Source organism: Podarcis melisellensis (assembly GCF_964234715.1).
Source record: "Podarcis melisellensis genome assembly, chromosome: 4".
NCBI classification, from domain to species: domain Eukaryota; kingdom Metazoa; phylum Chordata; class Lepidosauria; order Squamata; family Lacertidae; genus Podarcis; species Podarcis melisellensis.
The window spans coordinates 105,387,437-105,401,391 of record NC_138531.1 but is presented as its reverse complement, the minus strand read 5'-3'; the positions used below and the strand labels follow the sequence as shown (position 1 = coordinate 105,401,391).

The window sequence follows — 13,955 nt, the reverse complement described above, 5'->3', positions numbered from 1 at the left end:
GCAGCCCTCAGCAGACGCCTTGTCTTGCTCTGCTGCTGGGGCAAAATGGGCTTCAGTTGCTTTGGAGGAGCAGCTCTTAAGCCTTTTGAACCAGGCCTTTCACTTGAAGGCCCAGTGAGTTCCAGGTGACATTAGCAGAGAGAGTTTCAAGCAGGTAGGCAGCAACTGAGTGGAACAGGACTGGCCGGCCTCACTCACCTCCTTGATCTTCACCAGCTTCTGCTGCAGGAAGCGCACGTCCCGTGTGTGCTCCTGCTGCTTCTTGCTCACTTCCCCCATCTTCTGCAGGGCCGTCTTCATCCTGCAGGTGGGGAAAGCACCCCATGAGGAGGCACACAGAGGGGGTCTGGGGCACAGGACTCGGGGGTCCAGCACCCACCCAGGTCTGTCAGTTAATCTGGTTGCCTGAAGTCCCTTCATAGGATGCCTAAGACAGATACGTGACGCCCTCTGAACCAGGGATGCCTACAGAGAATGCAACTTGGGGGGCTACTTAAGTTCCTCTCAACGGGGTGAGGATGCAATCCTTAGTTCTTGGCTGATTGTCAGACGGCAACTCTTGCTTCCCTTCAAGGGCTCCTCTCCATCCCTCCTGCACCCATGAAGAAAGGTCTTTCAGGTAAACTCACCTGTCCTGTGAATCAAAGTCCGGCAAAATACTAACAGATGGACCTTCTCCATCACCCTTCCTGGCCCTTTTTATTTATTAATGCATTTTTCAATATACATCATACAGTGGTGCCTCGGGTTAAGTACTTAATTCATTCTGGAGGTCTGTACTTAACCTGAAACTGGTTTTTTTACGTTTTAAAGTTTTTATTGTTAAAATAATTCAACATTAATACACATATATTACAAATATACAAGCATACAAACATACATTTCATACAACATTCCTACAAACCTACAACATGCCTACACTCAATCCCACAGATAATTCCTTTTCCCATCACCATCCACCCCCCCTCTGTTCTTAACCTGAAGCACCACTTTAGCCAATGGGGCCTCCTGCTATTGCCGTGCCACCGGAGCACAGAGTTCTCATCCTGAAGCAAAGTTCTTAACCTGAAGCACTATTTCTGGGTTAGCGGAGTCTGTAACCTGAAGCGTATGTAACCTGAAGCGTATGTAACCCGAGGTACCACTGTACATTCATATTTACATCCTATCAAATCCTGTATGGACTTCCCAACCTATCTTTCCTTGATGCCCTCTTACACATTCTTATGTTTGTCATACCTCCATTTATTATCTAATCCAAAGGTTTTCAACCTTCTTGGGTCCACAGCTCCCCTGACCAACTCCCTTCTTTCTGCGGCCCCCCTGTGGGGCTCAGGAGCCCAGTTGTGCCACCCCTTGCCTGCAGAGCTGGCAGCCTCTCACCCTTTTGGAACCCCCTCCCTTGTGGAGTCTTCCCTCAGCCTCCACCGCCCCTGGTCTCTGAGCCACCCCCCACAACCCAAAGAGAGGTGCTTCCTCACCCTGCCCCACAAGGGCCTTAGTGGCCCATCGGAGACAGGCCAAAGCTGAAGGGGAGGCCGTGGGAGGCAGCAGTGGCAGCGGCAAACACAAGAAAGGCCAGCGCAGCACGTGAAATATACTCGGAGTCGAGAGTGGATTTCATGCTCTTTATTCAGCTCATAGTGGTGAGGAGGAATGCAAGTTCCCCCAAAATATCTGCTTTATATACATTATTTACTCAATGGGCTGCATATGATTGGCTAATTCCAGGATTCTCCTGTAGGCCAATCAGGTTGTGGATTCACTTCCAACTGGAGCTGGATTGGGTGGCCCCTGCAGACCAATCAGACTGCTGCATTGTTCCTAGGACCAATCAGACTGCTGCATTTTGGATCCTATTCAACTCAGCATATAACAGCCTGCCTGGCTGGCCTCCCACTTGTTTGTCCATTCCCAGCAACATGGGCTGGTGGGCTGGGCTCCTTCACCCACTTGCTTGCTTACTCCAAGGTAGCCTCAGCTCCTGGCAACCAGCACCCCCTGACCAACCCCAGGGACACCATTCACCTGTAGCCATGCAAGCCTTTGGGAGGCAGAGATGTGAGGGGGCATCAGAAGAGGAAGGGAAGGAAAGAGAGGCAGAGGCCAGGGTTGCCCACAGCACCCCAACCATCATTCAGGGCACCCAGGGTGCCATGGCACATGGGTTGAAAACCCCTGATCTACTCTTTTCCCCTTCTATTCATAACCCTTACTTTTGTTTGCTGCTGCTCACATATTAATCACTGCTGGTAAATTTATCTTGATATCACATTGTTTTAAATATCCCTCAAATTATTCCCACACTTGTTACTATCTTTCCTTCTATATTTCTTATCTTGGCCCTTATGCTTGCTAGTTGGATATGTTCTATTAGTTTTAGTAGCCATTGGTTCTTTGTCTCTTTCCACATCTTAGCGTACAATATTCTTGCAGCATATTGAGTGTTGTGCGCTCAATACACTCAATATGCTGCTACACTCAATATGCCAGCAAGTTTGGAAAACTCAGCAGTGGCCAGAGGATTGGAGAAGATCAGTCTACATCCCAATCCCAAAAAAGGGCAGTGCCAAAGAATGCTCCGACTGCCGCACAATTGCACTCATTTCACACGCTAGCAAGGTTATGCTTAAAATTCTACAAGGCAGGCTTAAGCAGTATGTGGACCAAGAACTCCCAGAAGTGCAAGCTGGATTTAGAAGAGGCAGAGGAACCAGAGACCAAATTGCAAACATGCGCTGGATTATGGAGAAAGCTAGAGAGTTCCAGAAAAGCATCTATTTCTGTTTCATTGATTACGCAAGAGCCTTTGACTGTGCCGACCACAGCAAACTATGGCAAGTTTTTAAAGAAGTGGGAGTGCCAGATCACCTCATCTGTCTCCTGAGAAATCTCTATGTGGGACAAGAAGCTACAGTTAGAACTGGATACGGAACAACTGATTGGTTCAAAATTGGGAAAGGAGTACGACAAGGCTGTATATTGTCTCCCTGCATTTTTAAATTATATGCAGAATTCATCATGCGAAAGGTTGGGCTGGATGAATCCCAAGCCGGAATTAAGATTGCCGGAAGAAATATCAACAACCTCAGATATGCAGATGACACAACTTGGATGGCAGAAAGTGAGGAGGAATTAAAGAACCTTTTAATGAGGGTGAAAGAGGAGAGCGCAAAATATGGTCTGAAGCTCAACATCAAAAAAACAAAGATGATGGCCACTGGGCCCATCACCTCCTGGCAAATAGAAGGGGAAGAAATGGAGGAAATAAGAGAGAGTCTACCACCTCCCAAGGGAGTCCATTCCACACAGTTCTGTCAGGAAGTTATTTCTGATGTTTAGTCGGAATCTCCTTTCCCATCACTTGAGGCCATTGGTTCCAGTCCTGCCCTCCAGAGCAGGAGAAAACAAGCTTGTTCCCTCTTCCATGTGATAGCCCTTGAGATATTTGAAGATGGCTATCACATCTCTCCCAGTCTCCTCTTTTTCATACCAAAATCTCTCAACCGCAGAATGCCACGGCGAGGCTCCTGACGGGGTCCTTGCCACAGGATCACATTCATCCAGTGCTTTACCAGCTGCACTGGCTCCCGGTGGAGTACAGGGTCAGGTTTAAGGTGCTCATTTTGATCTTTCAAGCCCTATGCGGCCTAGGACCCTCGTACCTATGGGACCGCCTCTCCTGGTATGCCCTGTGGAGGACCTTAAGGTCCACAAATAACAACACTTTGGAGGTCCTGAGCCACAAGGTGGTTAGATTGGCCTCAACTAGGGCCAGACCCTTTTCAGTATTGCCCCCGACTTGGTGGAACGCTCTGTCACAAAAGACCAGGGCCCTGCAGGACTTGACATCTTTCCGCAGGGCCTGCAAGACAAATCTGTTCCACCTGGCTTTTGGTTTGGACTCAGTCTGACCCTTATGTTTCCCTCCCTGTATGGTTTTGATTTATGGGCTACTACCTAAATGAGGCTGCATTTTAAATTGTATTTTAACCCTTATTTTAATTCCTATTATGTTTTATTGTAATTTTATTGGTGTTAGCCGCCCTGAGCCTGGTTCTGGCCGGGGAGGGCGGGGTATAAATAAAAAATTATTATTATCATTATTAAACGTTCCTCATAAAGCCTGATTTATAGACCCTTGATCATCTTGGTTGTGCTCCTCTGCACACGCTCCAGCTTGTCAATAAATATCCTTAAATTGTGGCACCCAGAATTGGACCCAGTATTCCAGGTGTGGTCTGACCAAGGCAGAATAGAATAGCACTATGACTTGCCTTGATCTGAAACTAAACTTCTGTTCATGCAGCCTAGAGTAGCATTTCTTCACACTGAGCATTTGGACTAGAGGGACAACAGCAGGTCCCCAGGACTGAATCACTCTTGGGTCAATGGAAAGGCAGATTCCTGTCACCAGAATACTGATGACGTCATGCTCCAAATCCCTTGATGATGGCTCTCAGTGGTTTGATGTAGACATTAAAAGGTACAGCAGACAGAATGGACCCTTGTGGGACTCCACAGCCCCAGAGCCAAGAAACAAACTCCCAGTGTAAGCCAAGAAACGCATTGCTTTCCAGTAGTGACTGAGCAGGGCTGGAGCCCCCATAATGGGGCCTCCACATCCCACCGGCTTGAGCTGCCCCAGAATGCCACAGCCAAGCTCCTGGCCCCACCCCAAGGCAGCAACGTGGCTGGACCCAGGGGCCTCCCTGAAGTCCCAGGAAGTGAAAACTGGGTTTGCTGGTGTCACTGCTGCGCCCACCTTCCCAGCTGAGGGGAAGAGCCACACTTACCGATCCAGCTGCTTGGCATTCTTCTCCTGCAGATTGTTCAACAGCAGTAGGAAGGTGTCAAGGAAATCCAGGAAAGTCTTGGGGCTGATGAGGGGGAGGTGGGCAGCCAGGGAAGTCATGTATGCCATGGTACAGCAATGGATCTGGGAGGCAGCCTCGGCCGTGCGATGCATCAAGCCACTGAGGTCATGTACCGACGTCAGCCCTAGCAACAGAGAATGGACATATCTGCCCAGGTCAGAGCTTGGGGTGGGGTGTCCATCGTGGAGACAGAGATTGGGACGCTGCCATCACCAAGACCAAGGAGAGTGGAGAACAAGTGGGCAAGCAAGCAGGGAGTGGGGGGGTGGCGGCATGGTGGGCACACAAAGAGGCCTGCAGCGGGGGGCACAGGAAGGGGTGCCCTTCCTCCCCACTCCCAGCTGCTGCTTCAGTGGCACCCACCTCGAGTGAGCTTGGTTGAAGTCTTCTGGTGGTACATGAGGTGCCTGGAGGCCACTGCCACCAAGGACTCATGGCTCCATGGCTGATAGACCTCCAGGCTGCTGAGCACTTGAGCCAGGGCTGTGGCTGTGATGGGCGGCAGTGCCAAGGAGCCAGCACCCCCCAGCAGCAGCACCACATGCAGGTTGGCACGCACAAACTGGAAGAATCTGCAAGGAAAGCCAGAAGGCAGGACCTGAGCGCTGAACCAAGTCCTCCCTTGCCAACCCCCTGGGCCAAGGGCTGCCCCAGCCCCACACCTTTGCAGAATGAGCTCCTCTCGCATGTTCCGCTTGATGTTCTGGTTCTCCTGCAGCAGGGCCTGGATGACAGCCATGGTGTCTTCTGGGCTGTAGAGGCCAGGGCACGTGCCCTCGGCCATCAGGGCCAGTAGCAGGTGCAAGTTGGCCAGGCTTATGCCGGCGTGCACCAGCAGCAGCACTCGCTTGCCCATGATGCCTGCCTGCCAACTGGCCAATCGCAGCAAGGCCAGGGCCCCTGCCTCATCCTCTTTGGCAGGTATCTCCATGAGCAGCGAGGCGGTGGCACGAGCAGCCAGAGCCACGAGGGTCCTCCGCCCTGTGCAGCGGGCAAAGGAGACAATGGCCCCATGCCGGTCAGGGCCGCAGAAGAGCCGGCTCAGGCGCACTATGTGCTTCAGCACCTCCAAGCACAGCAGGAAGTTTTTGGGCAGCAAGGGCTTCAGCTGCTTCTCCAGGGTCTTCCAGAGCTTCTCTTGGTAAGGGTTGTGGGTGTTGGGGCTGTAGGAGTCGGGGCCCAAGTCCTTGCTGAAGACGACGTCCCGGAGCTCCTCACCTGGCTGCAGCAGGAGGTGGGAGGGCAGCAGGGGGCCGGTGCTCTCCTTCTTGGGAGAGCCATGGCGCCTGGCCTTGTGGAGGTGAAGCCGGTTGGGGGATGCCCGGCGCCGGTCACGTGGGGACCGGCCCTGGGAGGTAGGGGTCTGCTTCCTTGCAGCTTCCTCTGCGGTTTCCGCCTCTGTGGTCTCGCTCTCTAGCTCCAAAACAGCCAGGCCTTCTCCAGGCTCTGGGCGGTCCAAGGCCAGCGCTGCTGCCTGCTCCACTGGGTCCCAGGGGTCAGGGCAGCCCACCTCACCACTCCAAGGGAAGAGGGGCATCTCTTCTTCTGGCTCCTCCTCCGCTGCCCATTCTGCATCAAGGCTGTTGCTGAAGCTCCTGCTGGGCAAGTGGAAGGTGATGCCAGCTCTGCTGGGCGGGTGGTGGTCCTGGTCCCTCGGGGGGCTGGAGGACCAGGTCCTCTGCGCCACCCGAATGACATTGCGCTTGGCACAGAAGACGGTTATGGCGACGTCCATCAGCATCTGCTCGCAGAGCTCCCGCTGCTGCTCCCTCTGCAGTGGGTCACAGAAGACGCACAGACACTCGTGTAACCAGAGGCGGACGACCAGCCGGGTGCTGAGGAGGGCAGTATAGCCCGCCCCCATGGTCATCTTGGTCACCCCAGAGGTGCGCCGGCTGGACGCCTGCTTGAAGTTCTGTTCCTCCAGGGGACTGCTGAGGTGGATGCCTGGGCGGGGCCGCAGCAGGAACAGCCCCTTGAACACCTTCTGGATGTCATGCAGCGAGAAGTGGAAGAGGCAGCAGGCGGGAGAGGGCGGGAACAAGCTCTTGGCCGTCTCATAGGCGTTGATGGTGGCCCTGACCAGCGCCAAGGCCAAGTCATTTTGCCGGGTCAGCAGGGGGAACTTCTCCAGCCAGCACAGAACAGGCTCCACATACAGGCCCAGCAGGGAGTCTCTGGTCGTGAGCGGCAACACCACAGTGCTGAAGAGCCTGCCAAAGCGAGGGCAGAGGGGCAGGGCGCCTGTCATGGGCACGGAGAGTGTGCCAAAGCAGTTGAAGCCGGTGGCCGGGCAGTGCTGCACCTCCAGGGTCTCTCCGTGGTAGAACTGCTGGTAGCTCAGAGCCTGGCGCAGGGACTCCACCACAGGGCTCGAGCCCCGGGCTGAATCTGAACAGGAGGAGGAGGAGGAGGAGGACCATAAGAGCTGGGGCAAAATCCCTCACGGCCTCCCCACGGTGCAGGGAGAGGACGTTCTCCTCCCCAGCCCCCTTGGCTCACCCACAAAGGCCAGGTGCAGGTCCTCCACCAGGAAGAGGCAGCGTCCCTTGGCAGCTGCCCCCCGCCCGGGCTTGCCCTTGTCTCGCGCCAGGCTGAGGAAGCGCTTGTGCAGCAGGTGGCGCAGGTGGGCCGGTCTAAGTGCAGGGGTGAGGCAGACCCGGTGGTAGCTGTGGTTCGGTTGCACCAGCATCTCTGCAAAGGAGGACTTCCCGCAGCCCGGCTCCCCAACCAGCAGGACTGGACGCTCGCTGCTCAGGAGCAGGTCCACCACGAAGAGCGCCCGCTCATGCTGAGGAGGGAGGGAGGAAGGAATGGCAGAACACACATGGGCTCCCCAGCCAGAGATCCCCCCCCAAGGGGCTGGCCCTACCTGGGGCTGCAGGACAGAGAAGCTGACTGGGAGGACCTTGACACGGTTGGATAGATAGGACCCGTTAAAGGATTCCAGGGTGCCATCCGCTGCCAGGGGGCAGAGGTCGAAGGCGGAAGGCCCAGTGGGGAGCTTGATGGAGAACTGGCTCCTGTGCAGCGCCTGGCGGGCAAAGTGCTCAAAGAGAGGCCAGTGCCTGGAGGAAGACAAAGGGCAGGGGAAGAACTCTTTGAAGCCCCCAAGACCGCAGTGCCAAAATGCTGCTCCACCCACCCACCCACCCACCCACCGGCATGGCTCACACCCTGCCTGTTCACCACCACCAATACAACAGAATCATATCAAATGGTAGAGTTGGAGGGGCCCCATGTACAGTACTGCATGTACAGTGAGATGTTCTGGCCCCTGTGGAGAGTCAGCCTTTCCGAAAGCAGCTCTGCTGCACCACTGTGATGCCCACAAGGGAGAAAAGCCCAAGGTCCAGAGGGCAGAGGAGAGGAGAGGATCGTGGCTGCTGGCTTTCCGTGGGTTGTCTTGTTCCAAGTCTGAAGCGGGTCTCTCCAAGCCCTCCTTGTCCTCGCAGGGCCTTGCCTGGGGGCAGGGGCATAGCATGGGGGCCCCCGGGGGTGGTTGCCCCAGGAAAAAAAATGTTAGGGGCAAAAAATTTCAACCAGGAAGCGACCTCTCCAGACAACAGAAGAACTCTTCTTTTCTTTGCAGCTGTAATTTCCTGGGTGACGTGGCCCCATTAGGCAGCTGAATGTGCGCGTTCTCCATCCATTTCCCTCCCACCCCTCCGAGTGGCCCTGGGCACTGGCAACCAGACAAGGGGGGAGGGGCTGAAGAAGAGCTGGGGGTGGTCTGAATGAGGAGAGAGGGTTTGTGGGGCAGAGACAGAGCCCTCTTGCCTCCATGCAGGACCTCCAGTGCCACTCACCCCTTCACCTGCCCTACCCTGTGACGCCCCCTTGCTGGCTTCGGAGATGTCTTTGCAGGCTCCCACCCGCTTTGCTCCTCCAGTCCTCCCCCCTCCCCCAAGGTCTCTTCCTCACTTGCATTTCTCCAGCCTCTGTGCTGCCCCCTCAGTCCACAACAGCAGCTAGTTGGCAGATGGCGCCCCTCTGTCTTGGGAGACTATGGAGGAGTGTGCCTTTGGGGGTGAAGTCAAACTGTTGGAAGGTTACAGCACCAAGAGGACAATCTCTTTCCACACACTTACTGGCATTTCCAAAGGCTCCTTCTTCCCTGGCTCCACCCTGCCCCCACGGACCATCCTTAGGTCTTCCCCCCACCTTGTGAGTCAAAGAGTACCTGGGGTGTAGGTGGCCTCCGAAGCCCCAGATGTAGGCAAAAACAAAGATGCTCTGCACCAGCAAGTGGTGGTGGGCAGGGACGGTGTCGTCCAGACTACGGGACAAGGAGGCAGTGCGGCTGTCCAAGACGGGGCCCTTGGCGTCTGTGGGGAAAGGGCTGGGGTGAGCTGGGCTCCACAGAGCCAGGGCAAGGAGCCTCTTCACCACTAAACACACAAAGGGCATAGGGATCTAGGGGAATAGCCCCACAGCATAGGATGCAGCCCTGGCAGGAAGAGGCTCCTTCCCCCACACCCTGGGGTCTCAACATGCCCCCAGGTGCCCCGGGGTCACTTACCTGTCGACTCCTGAGCGGCAGCAGGAGGAGGAGGAGGCAGGTGCTTGACCCGGTCCCGGCGCAGGTGTTGCTCCAGCAGGGCAAGGAGGAGCCTCAGGAAGGTGGTTGTCTCCTGGACGCCCTGGGCCACGGGGTCCTGGGGGTGGGGGTGGGGGAGCAGCACCGAGCAGCAGTGCTCCCGCAGGAAGGCCAGCGTGGCGGGGAAGAGCTCCTCGGCCAGGCTGCGCAGCATGGCCAGGCTCTCCTGGGTCAGGCTGTACATGCGGTACACGGGGGCCAGGCCCGAGGCCAGCAGTCCCCGCCACAGGCTGGCCCCCCCGCAGTACAGCAGAGAGTAGTGGGTGCAGACGGAGGGGGGCACGTGGGAGGCGCTGGGCATTTCAAAGAGGAACTTGACATTCTCGGGGATCCGCAGCTTCTGCCCATTTGGCAGACTGAGGGACGGTCTGGCACTGAAGAGCGAGGAGATGGGCTCCAGCCACTCGGCACAGGCTGCCCCATCCAGCACCAGCCACTCCTGGGAGCTCCCCTCACCAGTCCTGCGTGCCAGGGTGGAGGTGGCCGCTCTCTGCAGAACCCGGGAGAGGACCCCATCCTGCCATATGCTGCCCTCCAGGCTCCCCACAAACTCAGCCACACTCAGGCAGTTCGGCCACAGGCAGACGGTGCTGGTCGGCTGGAAGAGGCTGCTGGGGCTGACCTCAGCCGCGTGGGCCCCTGGTGCAGCATCGCTGGCTGCCAGGCGGCTCAGTGCCTTGGCCAGGGTGCGCCACATGGTGGTCTTGCCGCCCCCCGCAGGCCCCAGCAGAAGGACGCCTGGGGCCCCCAGCAGGGCCTGGAAGAGCTGCCCAGCTGTGCTCAGGAGCTCCTGCTCGGGCTGCAGCTTGTCTTCGTGCAGCTGGGCCACCAAGGCACTCTGGAGCCGGTAGGGCACCTGCGACTCAAAGGCCTGCAGGGGGGCTCCCGGAAAGACCTCGCGCAGCAGGTCCCGTGTGTTCTGGAGTCGTGGGCACTCAGGGCCGCTGAGCAGCGAGGAGAGGCACAGGGCTTTGACCATGGCCGGCTGCTCCTCCAGGCCCTGGAAGAATGCGGCCCTGCCCGAGGCCCGGGACTTGAACGTCAGGGAGCCCTGCCCGGCTGGAGGGCTGAACAGGATGCTGACCGCCACCCTGACCACCTCCCGGACGAGGCTGCAACGGCCCAGGTGGGGTTTCGGGTTCAGCTCCCCCTCCAGGCGCAGAAAGTGGTTCAGCTTCTCTGCCAGACGGGTAGCCTCCCGGAAGCCAGCGGCCAGCAGGGTGACCTCTGCCAGCTGGGTGAGGTCAGGGGGCAGCATGGCCAGGGGGCGCATGGCCAGGCACAGGGCCTCTGGGAGGCGCTCCAGGGTGATGACGCATCCATAGGTCTCCCGCACCCGCAGCAGCCGCCCCCCAAAGAGGATGTTGCCCAAGACACGGGGCTGGTAGGGCTCGGCCTCATCGGTGCCCAGCTCCAGCACTGGGATGGCAGGCTGCAACTCACCCTCAGAGCTCCCAGAGCTCTCGGAGCTCTGGCTGGAATGGGGGGAGCCGCCACCCGAGGACACCCCTGCTGTGGCTCCACGGCCCCCTTGCAGGCTCTGGCACATCCGCTGCAGGTCAACCAAACGCTGGCTGAAGGCCGAGAGCACCGCTGCCTCCAACCGCTCCGCCGCCTCCAGCAGCAGCAGTGCGCCAGCATGCACCGCCCCGCAGAGGTAGCGTGAGAGGCAGCCCACCGACATCTGCAGGGTGCAGTGCAGGGTGACCAGCTGGCGACCCAGAGCCTCAGCCAGGCCCCGCACCGTGTGAGACTTGCCCACGTCCGGGTGGCCCAGCAGGCCTCCGCAGCGGAAGTCGTCCAGCGCCAGGAGCAGCCCTAGGAAGGTCTTATCCAGCGAGGGGCTCCCCAGGAGGTGCAGGCAGGGCCCCAGGTATTCATAGTCATAGCGGAAGCGGCGGTCAAGGGCTTCTGCCCAGCAGCCAGGGGGGCTGCCCACCCAGGGGCTGCCAGCACGGAGCCCCGCTGTCTGGGCGCACTCGGGACTCAGGGCCACGTGGTACTTGAGGAGCTGGGCCCACTCAAAGGCTTGCGGGGAGCTCACCTGGCACTTGAGCAGCCGGGCAAGGGTGTCGCGCTGCTGCACCGTCAGGGTGATCAGCACTTCCAGCAGCAGACCCAGCTGCTCGCTGCCGGGCCGGCAGGGGCGCAGGTTGCGGAAGTTGCGGACGTAGTGGGCCAGGGCTTCCAGCTTCAGGTTTAGCTTGAGCTCCAGCTCTGGCTGGCAGCGTTGGTTTGAGAGGGCCTCCTCCAGAGTGGCGCGCCACAGGGCCTCCTCAGCTAGCACCACACATTGGTTGGGGAAGTTGCGACACAGCGTGGCCCAGCCCTCCACCACCATGTGGAGGGGCAGCTCGGTGGGGCCAGGGCGATGCTTGAAGGCCACATCCAGCTGGGGCCGCAGTGCCAGGCGCTGGGCCACACACTGCTGCATCTGCTGAAAGACGGTCTCTTTCATGCGCTGCTCCAGGGCGCAGAGCCACTGGGTGGCCTTCCGGCTGAGGCAAACTATGCTGCAGAGCTCCAGCTCCTCCTCCTGGTCCCCAACCAGGCCCGTCACCTGCACCACCGGCAGCTCGGCTGACAAGGCGCCACGTTTGTGGGTAGCGGAGGGCACGATGAGCGTCAGCTGGCGCACTCCAGGGAAACAGCGCTGGGCCCAGACTGAGGCCTCTGCTGGCTCAGAGGCTGTGGCCAGCAGGCTGATCAGCTCCTCGTTGCTGAGGAAGAAGAGGCGGGGAAAGCCCATGCGCGTGCCCTCCAGCACGTAGTCCAGGGCCCGGATGATGACCTGCAGGTCTCTGGAGCCGTCCACAAAGGCTTCTTGCAAGGCACCCCCGACAAAGCGGCTCTCGCGGCAGGAGCCACAGGGGGGCCTCACACTGGACAGCACCAGCGGGTCATTGCAGGTCACCTGTATGAACTCTCGGAAGTGGCTGTCCACCCGCTGGAACCGCGACTCCTGCATGGAAGGGGAAGGGGGAAGACCGGGCTGCAGCAAGGGGCTTCGGGCAGGGGACCAGCGCAAGGGCGCCCAAAGGGAAGAGGCAGCCAAGAGGCTCGTGGGCTAAAAGAGGCCCGTTTGCAACTCACCAGCTCAGAGCTGGGGAGACTGATGTCCATTTCGTAGAGAACAATGTTCAAGAAGACCCATTTCTGCTGGAAATTGACCCAGGCCTCGAGGAGGGATTCTGAGGTACAAAGTGGAGGTGAGGCTAGGGAAGACTCTCTCTTTGCTGCAAAGCACCTCCTCCTCCCTCATGGCCCCAAAAAGGATGGCTGCAGCAGAACTGCCCTTCCCCCAGGGCCTCCTGCCCCAGCTCCTCACCAAAGGAACGCAGTATGGACGCCCAGCTCTCAGCCTCCAGCAGGATGTCGGAGGAGAACGGGGAGAGGATGATGTTCTGGAGAGTCAAGAGGCTGTGCTCCACCGTTGCCTTCAGCTCTGCAGTATCTGAGGCCGAGAGCAGAGGATGAGGGCTGGGCAGGGAGAGGAGGCACAGCCCCCCTTGCACATGCCACACCCAGGACTCTCTCTGCTCGGCTCACAGCTCAGTCCCCCCTCCCCAAGTGAGGAGCCCTTGCCATTGCAGCCCAGGCTGGCACTCTGGTGTTTACCTGACAAAACGTAAGTGCCACTGTCCTTAGAGATGTATTCCAGCTTGGGTTGGCGGTGGCGTGCAGCAGCCGGCCGGCGAAAGCGCTCAGGCTGCGGCTCCTTGTGGGGAACGTTGAGGATGAAATTGACGAGGCGGAACTGCTTCTCGACCCAGGATCTCTCCAGGCGGAAAAGGGTGTCCCTGGCGTAATGGCGGCTCTTCTCCAAAGCGTAGACCTGGGGATCAAGGAAGGTCACAGCCCCCCAGGAGAAAGTGGTGGGGTGGTGCCAGGCTGGGCCACACGGGCACAAGGAGCCTCCTTTTCTCCAGGGGGCCCAGCTTCTGCTAACCTGCCACGCCAAGCTACTCACCCTGAAGATGGAGTCACTGTGCTCCAGGAGCGGGTAGGAAAGGAGCTGCCCCAGTGTGAACTGCATGTTGAGGGGGCACTTGACGCCCATCACTGAGAGAGAGGGGGGCAGCTGAGGAGATGGGCTCTGTCCGAGTCCTCGGAGGAGGCTTCTCCCCCCCCCCCGCCTGCTGGCTTCTTGACCCCCACTGCTCCCACCATGGAAAGAGAGGAGGGGGAGGAGGAAGCCCTTTGACCTCCAGGGCAGGGTCCAGCAGGGGCCAAGGTGCGTCCTGCCTCATGTCTTAGCACCGGGGTCTCACCAGCAAATATCTCCTTCCAGCAGCTGAGCTTGAGAAAGTGGCTGCCCAGTTTCAGGAGGATAGGGAGGTACTTCTGCAAGTTGGCAATGGCACGCAGGCAGGCTTGCAGCACCTGGTTTGGGCTGGGCAGGCAGTGCTCCAGGCTGATCACCTCCTTTTGCCACTCCTCGGTCTTCTCCATGGCCAAACCGGTGTTGAACTGGGGGT

At 58.3% G+C, this 13,955-nt stretch overlaps 1 protein-coding gene across 1 annotated transcript in view; it reads right to left on the bottom strand.

Moving 5' to 3' along the window:
• Positions 1-13,955, bottom strand: part of DNHD1 (dynein heavy chain domain 1) — a 48,850-nt gene that overhangs the window by 16,694 nt on the left and 18,201 nt on the right. The window contains exons 16-28 of the mRNA XM_081909488.1: positions 13,749-13,947; positions 13,448-13,539; positions 13,096-13,312; positions 12,806-12,931; positions 12,571-12,668; positions 9,400-12,439; positions 9,061-9,205; positions 7,750-7,945; positions 7,380-7,668; positions 5,540-7,268; positions 5,241-5,449; positions 4,797-5,001; positions 199-301 (exon numbers count right to left, since the gene is read on the bottom strand). Coding sequence (XP_081765614.1) covers positions 199-301; positions 4,797-5,001; positions 5,241-5,449; positions 5,540-7,268; positions 7,380-7,668; positions 7,750-7,945; positions 9,061-9,205; positions 9,400-12,439; positions 12,571-12,668; positions 12,806-12,931; positions 13,096-13,312; positions 13,448-13,539; positions 13,749-13,947 — 6,648 coding nt within the window. The remainder of the gene's footprint in view (positions 1-198; positions 302-4,796; positions 5,002-5,240; positions 5,450-5,539; positions 7,269-7,379; positions 7,669-7,749; positions 7,946-9,060; positions 9,206-9,399; positions 12,440-12,570; positions 12,669-12,805; positions 12,932-13,095; positions 13,313-13,447; positions 13,540-13,748; positions 13,948-13,955) is intronic.